Consider the following 13,420-nt stretch of genomic DNA (forward strand, 5'->3'; position numbering starts at 1 on the left):
TATTGTCGCCGGTCTGATCTCATTATTTCTGTGTAGAGTATGGTCTCCAAAAGAGAAAACTATCCAGTGAGCACCAGCTGTCAGGATTAAAAGGACAAATAGATTGATTTTTTACAATTGAGATATCCAGAATATGATATCCTAAGGCAATGATTCCCAACTAGGAGTATTCGTACCCCCAGTGGTCTGCAAGAGCATTGCAAGGGGTACATGAAAATATTTTATTTCTTCGGTGGTCAAATAAAATAGGGCTGGGATCTGTTTTGCTTTGTGGGTACCCAATAGAAAAATTAAACAAGCTTTTATCAACCAAACAGTAACAAACAGAACAGGAGTTCAGCTTCAGCTGTGACACACATCCAAACCAAGCAGAGGAACAGACTGGATGTAGAGAACAGCCTGGGATCAGGCTGTTTGACACTGAGCTGTCAAAGCTCCCTAAAGCAGCTCAGGTGTCTTGATGAAAACAGATTAAAAATAATCAAATCAGTCTAACTATAATAAGAGTTGCTTATTGTATTTCTGCTTCTGTCTCCTTGAACCCGTTGGCCTCGGCAGATGGCCGCTCACACTGAGCCTGGTTCTGCTGGAGGTTTCTTCCTGTTAAAAGCGAGTTTTTCCTCTCCACTGTCACTACAAGCATGCTTAGTGTAAGGGATTGCATTCGAGTCAATGAGTCGAAGCAATCAACTGTTTTTCCTTACATAGAAAACTTTGAATCAATTTGACTGAATGATCTGGTGAACTGTAACGTGCCTTAAGATGACATTTGTTGTGTATTGGCGCTATATAAATAAAGTTAATTAAATTATATTTTGTACCACAGGTTTTGGCTGCTGATAGCAGCATTCTGACACTGGGAATATTTTCTTAGTCCTAATCAAGCATTAATTAAAAACCACCTCCTGAGTGCAGTTGCTGGTCATGTCCATCTCTAACCAGAGAACCAGTCATCTCATGCAAACTCCCAGCAGGCCATTCACCACGTCACAGAATGGTTGTATGCCAGCATGAAAAGAAGCTCCCATTTCTTCAGGATCCTGCGCAGCCTACAGATTGTAACCATAGGCGACATTTGGGATGTTTTGAAATGGGAGATTGGTTTATTCACATGCAGATTAAAGATTTGTTATTCTGATGATAAAATATCTTAGAAAAGTTTGACAAACCTTATTGAATCATTTTTATGAACAGCTAAGGTATTTCTGAAGGTAAAGGGAGACAAGAAATTGCTGGCCAGTGTAGATTAAACATGGTCAGATCCTCACACTGGAGCAGCTCAGCATCCATCTTATACCAGACTCACAAATTGGCAGCATTAATACACAATTCCAGTCAAAAATATCCAAATTCAAATTTAATTAATCTAAATTTATCAGTTTATTTAGCAAATTTAGGCAATCTTCAATCTATTTATAAATTTAGCAATTTATCTAAAATATCTGAGATATTTCTAAACAATACTTCAAAAATATTTAAATTAATATAATGAAGAGGTATGTTCCATGATGTTTGTTTAACATTCATTGTTTTTAAAGGGTGTTTAAAAATAATAGTACAGAGTAGCAAAAGTTTATGTCAGCCCATTAACTTCATTTGCAGATAAGGAAACGGCATTTTGTCCTTCAGGTCTTAACATGTTTTTATAAAGAAGAGAATGATGGATTAAATCATTCACTTCTACCAACTTTAGCAGCAAAGAACCTCCAAAACAACTGAAAGTGGTTCTAATTAATGTTTAGACTAAGACAAACTTTGTCATTCTGCCTACACAGTGTATACAAAATGAAATTTCGATGGGTACAGCTTTCAACAGTGATATGAACATTTTTCATTTAGAAAGTGGAGCAGTGATCAGAATATAAACAGTTAATAATAAACGGAAAACCAGTTTGAAGTCACGGTGCAAAAGGAATTTATATGGAAAGGTTCAGTGCAGTGCAAAATAAATAATAAATATGGTACAAAATCCAGTAGAACTTTGAGCTGTTTTCTATTTCAAGGAATTATAAAAAATAAAAAAAAACCTACCTTGGTAGTGCAAATGTTGTGTTTTCAAGTGTGATGCAGAGTCTAGATTAGTGTTTCAACAGTTCAATATTTTCCTGACAGTATTTAAATTTTTGAAATAACATCCAACTAATTTGTTAATGGAATCGTTTCCCAGATTAGGGTCATGAAATTTAGGGGTTCCTTAAATTTGGGGGTTGGGGCCGCCTGCAGGGGTCACAGTATGATTTTTCTGCAATCACTGTGATCTGATCCCTGACATATAAGAAATGTTCCATAAATTATGCAAATGTACCATAAAAAAGTGGAAACTAAGCGTTAAATTCCATGAAATAAATCGATGTAACATTTATTTATTCCAATAACATACTATTAACATGTACTTTTAGAGCGACACCAGTCTGTTGCATCATTATTTTTGGGTTCAAAGGCTTAAATATTTGGGAACACCTGATTTTATTGGGCATTTAAAAATTTGATGGTATATTGAATATTTTAGCAAAAAAATAAATATGACATCTTTATATTTCATGGGGCATTCTGTATACCTTAGGGATAACGTCAGTGATTCTTAAAATCTCCCAGTTGGTGTTTCACGTCCCCCCCTCCCCCTTTAGAAACCCACTGACCTAGAGCTATTATACACAGACTCTAAAACATGATTAACCAAAATGGAAATCTCTGCATCAGCAATTTATTTAAAATCGTTTTCTGTGTTCCAAATATTTGTATATTCAGAAATATTATTTTACTAAAATTATCGTTTTTTTTAGATTAATTGGAAAAAAAAGCTTTTTTATATTATTTACTAAAATAATCAATAGCTGTAGCCCTAATATATATAGTTATTTAAAAAGTTGCTATTCTTAGGTACCGTATTTTCACGACCATAAGGCGCACCGTACTAAAAGGCACAGTCTCAGTTATGTGTCCCATTTCTGTATTTAACACACACATAAGGGCACCGGACTATAGGGCGCATTTTTTATATACACATTCATGTCCTCTACTACCTTTAAATAGCTCTACTGCGTATTTTAAAAATACAGCGGGCCCAAAACTGAGTATGACTGTGCTTTATTCATGTATTTATTACAAATTAATCAAACCTGCGTGCTGGCCATGAGACAGACACATCGCAGATGACACAGCGCTGTGATTACTCCTAAATTAACTTAAAATCCTGAAACCTGCCGACGGAATATGTTCGCTTTTATTGCCGGTATCCTGGTGCCTGCACTGTAAATTATTTAGATGAAAAACACCTGCCAGCCGCCGTGTGAGGCTGCTGTTGAAGGGATTTACTGTCGGTGCACCGCTGGTATGTGGGGGTCTGAGCGCCTCCGACAGAAATAGATAATCTGGATGAACTGACTGCAATTAAGTTTTCAGGTGGCCTTTCTCACTTAAAAACATATTAAAACTACTTTATTCCCACTGATCACAGCAAATATAGCTGCAAGATTTAGATTATTTAGATGAAAAAACACCTGCCAGCCACCGCGCTGAAGAGGAGACGCGCCCAGATGCTGCGGTTGAATTAAGTTTTCAGGTAGAAAAATAGAGCGGGAGCAAAACTGAGTATGTTTGTGCTTTATTCATGTAGTTATTACAAAGTATTAATCAAACCCATCAAAGTCATCATCCTCTGTTTCTGAATTAAACAGCTGCGCTAAATCAGACATGCCAATTTCCCATTCTTCGCTGTCAGTCACTTTCCGTGCAGCGCAGCTCCTCAGAAATAATGCCGGCTTTTGCGAAAGCTTGAACAATAGAGCCAGCAGACACTTTAGTCCAAGCATCAACAATCCATCCGCAAACGGTGGCGTAACTTGCCCGGCGCTGCCTTCCACTTATCCTGAAACTGTGGTCTCCGTCTGTCATCCATCGCTCCCACGCCGCTCACAGCCTTACTTTGAACGGCCGCTTCACACCGATGTCGAGCGGTGGAAGCTCCTTTGTCAGACCCCCGGGATAACGGCGAGCACAGCGTTCATTTGATTCATCTTTTTTTTCCACATCGGCTGTGAGATGGGCACGCAGCGATGGTGATGCGTGGAAAAAAGCACCTGGTCTCCTCACATACACCTGCCTTTCATCATCTCCCCAGCCCGTTTCATTTGCGTTAATATCATCAGAGCGCTGTGTCTGTCTCGCTGTCAGCTCCCAGATCAGCTTCTCTGATTGGTTGATGCGGCGCGTCCAGCAGCAAAACTTCAATTTTTCCATCTCTAGCAGCAGCAGCGCGTTGGCGGCGCGCTCCCGACGCGCTGCACGTGCAGCTCAAAACGCGCTGCGGGACCTTTTGCTGCACCTATACGCGCGTCAACCATTGACTTTGCATGTAAACTCGCTGCTTCTGCTGCACCTGCTGGGTCCGGATGTCCAGCGGTTGAACAGCAAGCACAGGGTTAATTTGTTTCCCCATGTTTTTCACATCAGCTGTGAGATGGGCACGCATGGAGTTACATATTAACAGCGATGGTGATGAGTGGAAAAAAACACCTGGTCTCCTTACATTCAGCCACTCTTTCATCATCTCCTCAATGAGGTGGTCTCAAAAGTCGCAGTTACAACACACATAGGGCACACCGCACCAAAGGGCGCACCGCACATTTTGAGGGAAAAAAAGACGTTTAAGTGCGCCTTATAGTCGTGAAAATACGGTATTTAAACAGACAAGAACCAAACAAACAAAGAGTTAAAATATTTTTTTATTAAGTCATTTTCTTCTGTACAGGAGCTTTTCTGTTTCACTTAAGGTCTGTACAACCATCTGTACAACAGCAGGTCGAAGATAATGGATGAGGAAACATGTTAGTCCGTCTGCTGCTTTGGGCAGTCAGAAAACGAGCGTGGATTTATTTTACAAACACAGACACAGTCCCTCCAGTATGTACACAAAAACATGTCTGACCAATGAGACAAGACCAGCAAGAGACACTAGTTTAACCGAACAAATGAGTCAATAAAACTGTTTTTACAGAAAAATCATCCATTAAAACGCCAATCTGGCTTTTTTTAATATTTAAAAAACAGTAATTCAATTAATTATGTTAATGTCTTTTTTTGTTGCTTGAGCCAAAAACATTTTACATATCACACAACAGATTTGTTACATAACATGATCAAAAGTACTTTTTCTTTTCAATTTGAACTGTGTTCTACATCATCAAATGGGCGTTTCCATGCCAACCTAATTTCATGCTTATCAGTTTTTCCCATTTTCTCCATCAGTAATTTATTCCGTCCAGTGGTTCATTAACTTTCTGCTATTTTCTGTAATGAATTGAGTTTGTCAAACGGTCTCATTGCTCACTTAATTTCTGTTAAGGAGAACAGTTTCAATTCTCCAAAACCAGGAGGACTAAATGCTGAGTGGAAAACTTATATTTCTAAACTGCATAAACATCAGAAAAAAAAAGATGTGTATCTCATTAGAGCAAGTAAGATTTTTGGCTCATAAAAAAAAAAAAAAAAAAAAAAGATGTAGTAAAGAGGGAAACCAGCCGTCGCTTTTTCAAGTTTAGCGAAACATACATTACAGGGTTCCTGCAGATTAAAATCCAGACTGTTCCAGATTAGGATTTTCAGACTTTGAAAACTTAATTGTTAATTTTAAAAATAGAGAATAACATTGCTAACAATGAATGCAAGACTGATAATTATATAGTGGTGAAAACCTGGGAAATACAGTGAGTTGAAGGAGAAAATTAAGAAAGAAAAGAGATGGAGGAAGTAAGGAAAGACCATAGGAAGGATGGGTCAGAAATCGAATCTGAAAATAAAAATTCTTAATACATTTTTCTCCAAACTATGTAGAAAATAAACAGAAGAATATCAGAAAATATCAGAAGAATGAAACTCCGTGACATCTGGATTAATATGGTCCCATCTGACGCAGGGTGGGATTATTAGTAACTACCCAATAATCAACAGGAGAATGTGGTCAGCAATATAAAAAAAGAAATAGAATGTATATAATGTGTTATAAAACAGGAAAACTTTTGTTTCTAGACAGCATGTGTTAACCTCTGTTTTATCCAACTGAGAACATGTAGCATAAATAAACAGCATAGATCTGTTCAGTCTGTGACCTGAATGGCTCAGTGAAATGTGGTGAAAAAAACCTTAATATTTACAACTATCCATCAGCTCTTCTTTAATGCCCTCCTGAATTATACAGCTGAAATAAAAGGAAACCCTTTCACTCATTAGCACAAGCAGGCGGTTACACTGTTAAGCCACTAGGGGGCGGCAACAGATAACAGCCAGAGAGGAAAGGGCCTAAAAGGCAGCAGGTTCATGTAAACAAACACACCTTTCAAACATCTCAGAAACATTACATGATACAGTATTTATTTATTTATTTTTTTAAAGAAACTAGCTTCACATGTGAATGTAGATGTGTAACTAAGGAGAGGCACCTTTTGTCTTCAACTTTTAAATCCCGTACATTCAATTACTTATCATTATACGTCCCAAACAGCCCAAAAAAACAAATTTATTTTTTTTTATTTTCAATTAAAGATTTACCCTCTGGACTTTTGGTATCTGACATCACACACTGGGTGTAGTGTTACTCTTTAAAGTATAAGCACATATGTGAAGGAGGCTGCAACTCAAATGCATTGCCAGTGTTAAAGCAAATAAACAGAAATGTTTTTCCATTCCTCACAATAGTGTCTTTAATTGATGCCAAACAAACTGTCTGTGTTTATGTGCAAATATGAGTTAATGCCTGGATAGGCACCATTAGGTATTTTAATGTTTTACAACACTAAGCATTTTTTTAGTATTTTATTGCGATTTAAAGAGGAATTTGTTATGTTTTTTTATGAGAAAAGTGAGGAACGACTAAATATAGGTTGGATTAGCACTCATCACCTCAAAAACATCCTAATCTCTGAAATTATTCAGGATTTTAAATGAAAAGCATTAACTCTACAGGACTAAAACCCATAAAAAACATTCCAGGAGCTTTTTTTTTACATAACAGCTATAATTCTGCATGTGTTTCATGAGAACCCTGTAAGTTATTTTTAGAGACAAAATAAAAGTAAAAGTGTGCCATTCATTTTGTAACCAACAGCGCAGACAGACACCTTCATGAGTCGCCCATTCGGGGAAAGCCTTGGTGTGATTTTTGGATTTCTGTTTGAAGGCCTCTGCGTTTATTACAAGACATAAGTAAACAAATAGGACAAGTACCAAGAAAAAATTTTACTTTCCCTTGAATATTATGACTTTGTGTCTGTCTATAACGTCGGATCCTAATTGAACACATTGAAAGTTGTGGTTTTAATGAGATAAAATGGGGAAAAGCTCCGTGGCTATGGATACATCTCTAAACCACTGAATGTATTATCTTTACTTCTGGCATCCATATTTCTGCTTTAATGTTTCCTGCCTGCTACTGAAATGAGCCGATTTATTCCAACAGCGTGGTGCAAAACAAAGCTGGTCCCTTTAACAGACTATAGCAAAACGTCTGAAGCAGTTGATTGTGGTCCGACTGTGTCCCGTTGGGCTTTGTTTTGTTTCCGGCTCTGGAGTATCAGATTTTTATGGCGCTCTCTTATTTCTCCTTAGATCCATTTCACGCTGTCTTCATCTGCCTTGTTCTGTCCGACTGGGTGGAAATGTATGATTAAGTGCTCTGAATTTCTTTTCCCTCAGCATGACTATTGCTAAATTTCTCGTGAGTGATATAAAATGGAAAAGGAGGATTTGTTATCAAAACAAACCATTAATACGTGAGGATAAGCAGCACACAGGTACCAATGCAGTAAAGCCTGTTTGGATGTGACTGAGCTGTTAAACAGCTGAACAATCTGCTTTCCTTCTCAGAATCAGTGTAGATAAGGATGGATTTCTGCTGTCTGTTCACTCTGGACTGAACATCAGAGCCTCAAAGCCCGACTCAACCTGCTTTTCTAGCACATTTTAGCATGTTTCAGGGAACACTACAATACAGCCACCGCAGACTCAGCTCCAACAGGATGAACTGATTTCCCCTTCTGGACTTCTCGTCTGTTCAGTAAGTTGTTCTGGTCTTCATCACATCCAGCTCCGGTGGTCTCTTAGGATTTCTGCTCTGCAGTGGCAGCAGGCACAGCCAGACTCTCTGGTTTCATAATCTGATAGGTGATCAAGTATTCTGGATAAGCCTGAGGAACAAAGATAAAAAGCTATAGTTATTTAATTACAACAAAGTAGAAACACCTTCATAGAAGTAGAAATCTCAAATATGAGCAGTTTTTATGGTGTGACATTATTTCACAGCTTACATATTTAAAACAAAAATCTGATTTCAAATCTGAAATAATCTGCAGAAGCACAATGTATCAGAGATTTTTTTTTTTTTTAGAGAAATCCAACATTTAATTAGATTTAATTTATTCAATGAGTCCCAGAAATGGTTTATCATGAGGAAACTTTTTTCTTTGTGACAAAGGCAGCATTGCAGCATTTCCACCATAAAGGGTACACCGTATTCCAACGGAAGCGTTTTAGCATGGAGCGACTGCACGGCTGGACTCAGATCACATCAGGATTGCATCATTGAGCTAAAGAAGTTAACTTAGTGGCTTTAAATATGAAAAAAATCAGTTTCATTATTAAATTACCTTTTTTTCTTTGGATCTTTCAAGGGGAAGGGCGTTCAAATACTTTGTCAGATATGCTTTTAATTCAATAATCACATCTATTTTCCCTGTAGATTAACTATGAACTGAAATAATTTATATTCCATAAAATCTGAGAAAATTAGATCCATAGTCTGCAGATCAACTCACTTTCTGCCTGAAGGATCCACTCTGCTCTACAGTAAACTGTTGAATAGCTGCGTATTTCAGAGGTGTCAAGTAAAGAAGTACAAATACTTTGTTACCTTACTTAAGTAGATCTTTTGACTAACTATAGTTTAATGATTTTCTGTTCCTTATATTTTCTTTTTTAATGTCTCTACTTTTTACTCCTTACAGTTTAAAAATAGACTCATTAGTTTTGTTTCATTTGAGCTCAGTTTCATTATGGCTTGTTAGTATTTAAAAACACACACAAAAAAAAACATCAAAATTATTTTTTTCCATCCAGACAATTTCTTTCACTTTTACCATTAGTTATAAACACAAAAACATTAAGTGTAAGGAAATTATCATCCAAAATAAAAAAAACAATTTCCTATAACAGGGTAGTGCAGTAACCAGTATAAGGCTTCTTTAAAATTTGTCCTTGATTACTTATACTTTTATACTTTAAGTACTTTTTAAAAGAGTACTTTAACACTTTTATTTGAGTAAAAACTAAAGTTAATAATACTCGTAACATCTACAAAATTGTTTTTAAAACATTAGGATTTATGCTTCTACTTCCAGCTCCACCTAGAGGTCAGTGTTGGAACTACAGCTGATTTGTTAGAGAAGAGTTCACTAAAAACTGACAGAAATTGGCTCAGGTTAGAGGCCTGCGCGGAACAGATTTTACAGTCTTGCGCCCGCACGCTCCCGCAGTGTTCAGTCCGGCTCTCGCAAAGAATATTGATTTTCAGTCCAGCTCCCGCCCGCAACTGTAATAGTTTGTCCCGCTCCCGCCCGCAATTCCCGCATGATTCCGACGTTCGCTTACTGCTCAAGGCAATTCGTGTCATTAGTTTAAGGAATTGAACACGCTGTGCTTAGCTGAGGACATTACTGGCCGATTCTTTACCGCATAGTGCATGATGCGCGTTAGGTGGCACGAGCTGCTGCTTCACAGCAATACCCAACTAACCTACCAAAATCTACTGAGGATATTAAGAATAATATATTGTGCATAATCTTATATGCAACACATCATCATGTTCACGTATGAAATAAAAATATAATAAGTTATAATTGATCATTTTAAACACCGTATGATGGAGCCCCACCCAGCACATTGTGATGAATATATATATATTATATACATCAAATGATCATTTAGGACTTTATTTTAAATTTTAAAACATGTTTTTAGTTTGCGGGACTCCCGCTTATAACAGCTCCCGCCCGCACCCGCACTGTGCGCTCTCCCTTCCGCCCGCAACCGTAATGAGCTTTCAATATTTGTCCCGCGCCGTACGGCTTTGCGTTGGGGCCCGCGAGTCCCGCGGGAGTCCCGCGGCAGTGCAGGGCTCTAGCTCAAGTTTCTTCCTCCTCATAAAAATACTTTTTTGGTCAAATTAAAGTTTAGAACTACAATCACTTTTAGATTATGATCTGCCTCGTTTGTTGTTTTTTTTCCCAAACTATGTAACTTATTGCAAAGAGCACTGTAATCCAGATTTGGACATAAAACCTAAACCTTTTACATCATATTTAAATGAAATAATATTTCAGTTTGAAATTTACAAATGTGCGTATGATTGACTATGTTCCCACTGACCTGCTCCCCTCTGTAGATAACATATTCTGCGTATGCCAGCCCATTGACGCTGGGTCGCCCTATGACCGAGTGGTGCCCAGGCGGGGCGTGGGCCATTTTCATGGCGCTGAACTGAAGAAAGGACTTACCCAGCGTCACACGGCAGAAAAGCATCTGCCTGCAGAGAGATTTAGAACAAAACAGTCAGCAAACAGAAACTCATTTAGCAATGAATGGAGAATGAGAGTTGAAAGGCTGAGGCAGGGCTGACCTGTGACACACGTAGCAGGAGCGGTCTTTGTGAGTAGGACACCCCGTCCCTCCACCAATCCCGTACACATACTGGTTGCTTTTGGACGAGTTCTCTGCGAAATAGATTCCTGCCCCGAACATGCCGCCAATGTAGGCATGTCGCTCGTCAAAGCCCTTATGGATGATTGCATTGATGAAAGGAGAACCTGATGAAGTCAGAAAGAGCACCAATGAATTAATAAATCCCTCCTGTTTAACCTCTTATGGACCCTTTATAAAAAGCATCCCAAGCAAACCTGTTTAAACCAATTGTCTACTTCATCAAAATCCACCTTTAACTTCAATAAGAGTTTCTCAATACCTCAGAAAAAGATCCGACAAACTTTATCTTTGATCACAAAGCTCCAAATATGAAAGACACAGAGCATCAGGAGATGCTGTGGGAGGGTAATCTTGGGAAATCTACAATGTGAGAAAGATCTAAGATCACTGGAGCTTGACAGGCCATTTCAGGCATCAGAGAAGGCAGATTTTTTCCTAGGATTTCCAGCTCTCCAGTTTGCCATTTTTCTTAAAGAAACTAAACTCTGCAGCAGACGTGAGGCGGCGTCCCGACTAAGCTGTGTGGTGGAGAGAGGAAGGATGATAAATGAGATCCACTCAAGCTTACAGTCAAGCTGGAAGAATGAAAACGTCGAAGTACAAAGTTAATCTTCCGGAGCACAAATGGCTGAACTTTGGCTGAGCAGCGACTTATTTCAGTCAAACAGGAAAAAGTCTCTAAAAACCTGCAGGTAACCTGGGGTCTAGTTGATTTAATGTTTTTTTCAGTTTCTTGCTTTTATCCCTACATAGTGAAACATTCTTTGATCTTAACATGTCTTTATGTGATATAATTCTGCTTCACAGACAAAAAACATTAAAACAGTTATTATAAAAGCATATACATTTTCCTAACTGTTATAAAGCCAAATAAAACCACCTTGCATTTTTGGATTGACTTACGTTAAATAGATATAAACAAAAAAGTGAGCTGAAACAAGCCAATTCTTTAGCAAAAATGTACAAAAAAAAGATTTCCTTTAAAATGGCTTTGAAAAATAAATTTTAATTAATCTATTTATTTACATTTTCCTTTTATTTTTTTAACAGAAAACAGATATAAAATGATATACAATATAAGACATACATTTTGAACTAATGCAACAATTTATTAAATAATTGCAAGACGTATAAATAAACAATAGCATATGGGATTTATTATGGAGAACAAAAAAACATAAAAATAAATACCTACAAAAATTATTTAATCTATATAAAATCAAATTTTTTTTTTTATATCTATATATCTATATTTGTGACCACTTCTACTACAACTTTTTGCTGCTGTAACACCACAATTTCCCCATTGTCGGACAATAAAGTAATTTTCTATTCTACTCTATTCTATATTTGTTTTCTTAAAGTAACTTTGGAAAATATTTGTCTTTATAACAAAAAAAAATCCCATGAAAAACATAAGACAAATGTATTTAGATAAAAATAATGTAAAGTTGAAAGGAAATCCTTTCGGAGCAAATTACCATGAAACAACATTCGCTCGTTGTGGTGGTTGTGATTCTCGTCAGCTATCTCCTTCTGCCTGTGGGCGTATCTCTCTCGCAGCTTCTTATTCACAACCTTTTGAATCTGCACTCAGAGGAGAAACAGGAAGCCGATTAGCAGACAAACTCAGCAGAAAGTTTGTAAAATTTAAAATAGAATTGAATCCCAAGTTTACAGCTTTAACAGGATTGATAATGTGTCTTTCCACTATGTTCAGAGCCTGAGTCTGAGTGTGTTTTCAAACTGCACCTTAATGATGTTGTACCGGCTGAAGACTCCGCCTGCGTTGCCTCCGTCGCGGTGCTCTCTGATCGTGCTCTGCAGCTAAGGGCGATACGAACAAGCCAGGCGCATTAAAAACGAGAACAAAGCGCGTGGGAAATGTGCTTCTTATCTGCCATCTCAGCTGTTACAGAATCCATATATTTACTGCAGAAGTGGAGCAGTAACTCATTAACTCAAATACCTGGATGGGACCCTGGGGAAATTTAAAGGAATTCAGCTGAAAAGGTGAAGCCTAAGCAGGAATGTAAGAAATATGCCGCGAAAAACTAAAGAAAGAGTCTGCGGAGACGGAGCTGTAGCAAGCAGATCACATACTAGACTGACAGTAATCCTACCTCTAATATCACCTGTGAAATTTCTGTTAACATCTGTCACTTCTCATTAATTTAGGCCCATTTACACTGATATCTGCTGTCTCCTGCAATCAATTCTTCTCATTTAAAGCAGCGAAAAGGCTACACAGGAAAAAAACAGCTCAATCATGACATTGCTTTGTATTTCTTGCCTAATTACTGACATGTTTTCTGAGGTAAAACTAAATGCACACCCATACTTTCTGTCAAACCATAAAAAGATTCGTATGAGGAGGTTCTCACCTCCTCCTCCACAGACTGGAACTCCTTGTCATCCGTTGCCAGGTCGATCAGCACTGTGCCCTGACTGGAGCAGTGGAACGTCAGGTATGGATTTCCACCTGCGTGCACAGAGTTGAAAACCCAATTACAACTCAAATGGCACACGGAGCACGAGTCTGGGCATGCAACTACAGAGTAGATACAAATTTGGGCAAGATTCTCAAATTTTTCACAGGCAGTCGTAGACATAAACCCTTTAAACCGGTTCTTCCATTACAGCTACAGAAGCTTGAAATTGGGAAATCTTT

The 13,420-nt window shown here is 37.9% G+C and overlaps 1 protein-coding gene across 2 annotated transcripts in view; it reads right to left on the reverse strand.

Annotated features, from left to right (window-relative positions):
- Positions 1-6,352: 6,352 nt before the first annotated feature.
- The window catches only part of LOC119792394 (poly [ADP-ribose] polymerase tankyrase-1), a 101,660-nt gene continuing 94,592 nt past the window's right edge, over positions 6,353-13,420 (reverse strand). The window contains exons 24-29 of one of the 2 annotated variants that reach the window (XM_038299015.1): positions 13,134-13,231; positions 12,502-12,576; positions 12,231-12,336; positions 10,667-10,853; positions 10,417-10,573; positions 6,353-8,180 (exon numbers count right to left, since the gene is read on the reverse strand). In XM_038299015.1, coding sequence (XP_038154943.1) covers positions 8,094-8,180; positions 10,417-10,573; positions 10,667-10,853; positions 12,231-12,336; positions 12,502-12,576; positions 13,134-13,231 — 710 coding nt within the window. In that variant the 3' untranslated portion in view covers positions 6,353-8,093. The remainder of the gene's footprint in view (positions 8,181-10,416; positions 10,574-10,666; positions 10,854-12,230; positions 12,337-12,501; positions 12,577-13,133; positions 13,232-13,420) is intronic. The other variant, XM_038299016.1, reaches the window with a different exon arrangement.

Source organism: Cyprinodon tularosa, unplaced genomic scaffold (genome assembly GCF_016077235.1).
Source record: "Cyprinodon tularosa strain WSP-4 unplaced genomic scaffold, ASM1607723v1 ctg418, whole genome shotgun sequence".
Classification (NCBI taxonomy): Eukaryota; Metazoa; Chordata; class Actinopteri; order Cyprinodontiformes; family Cyprinodontidae; genus Cyprinodon; species Cyprinodon tularosa.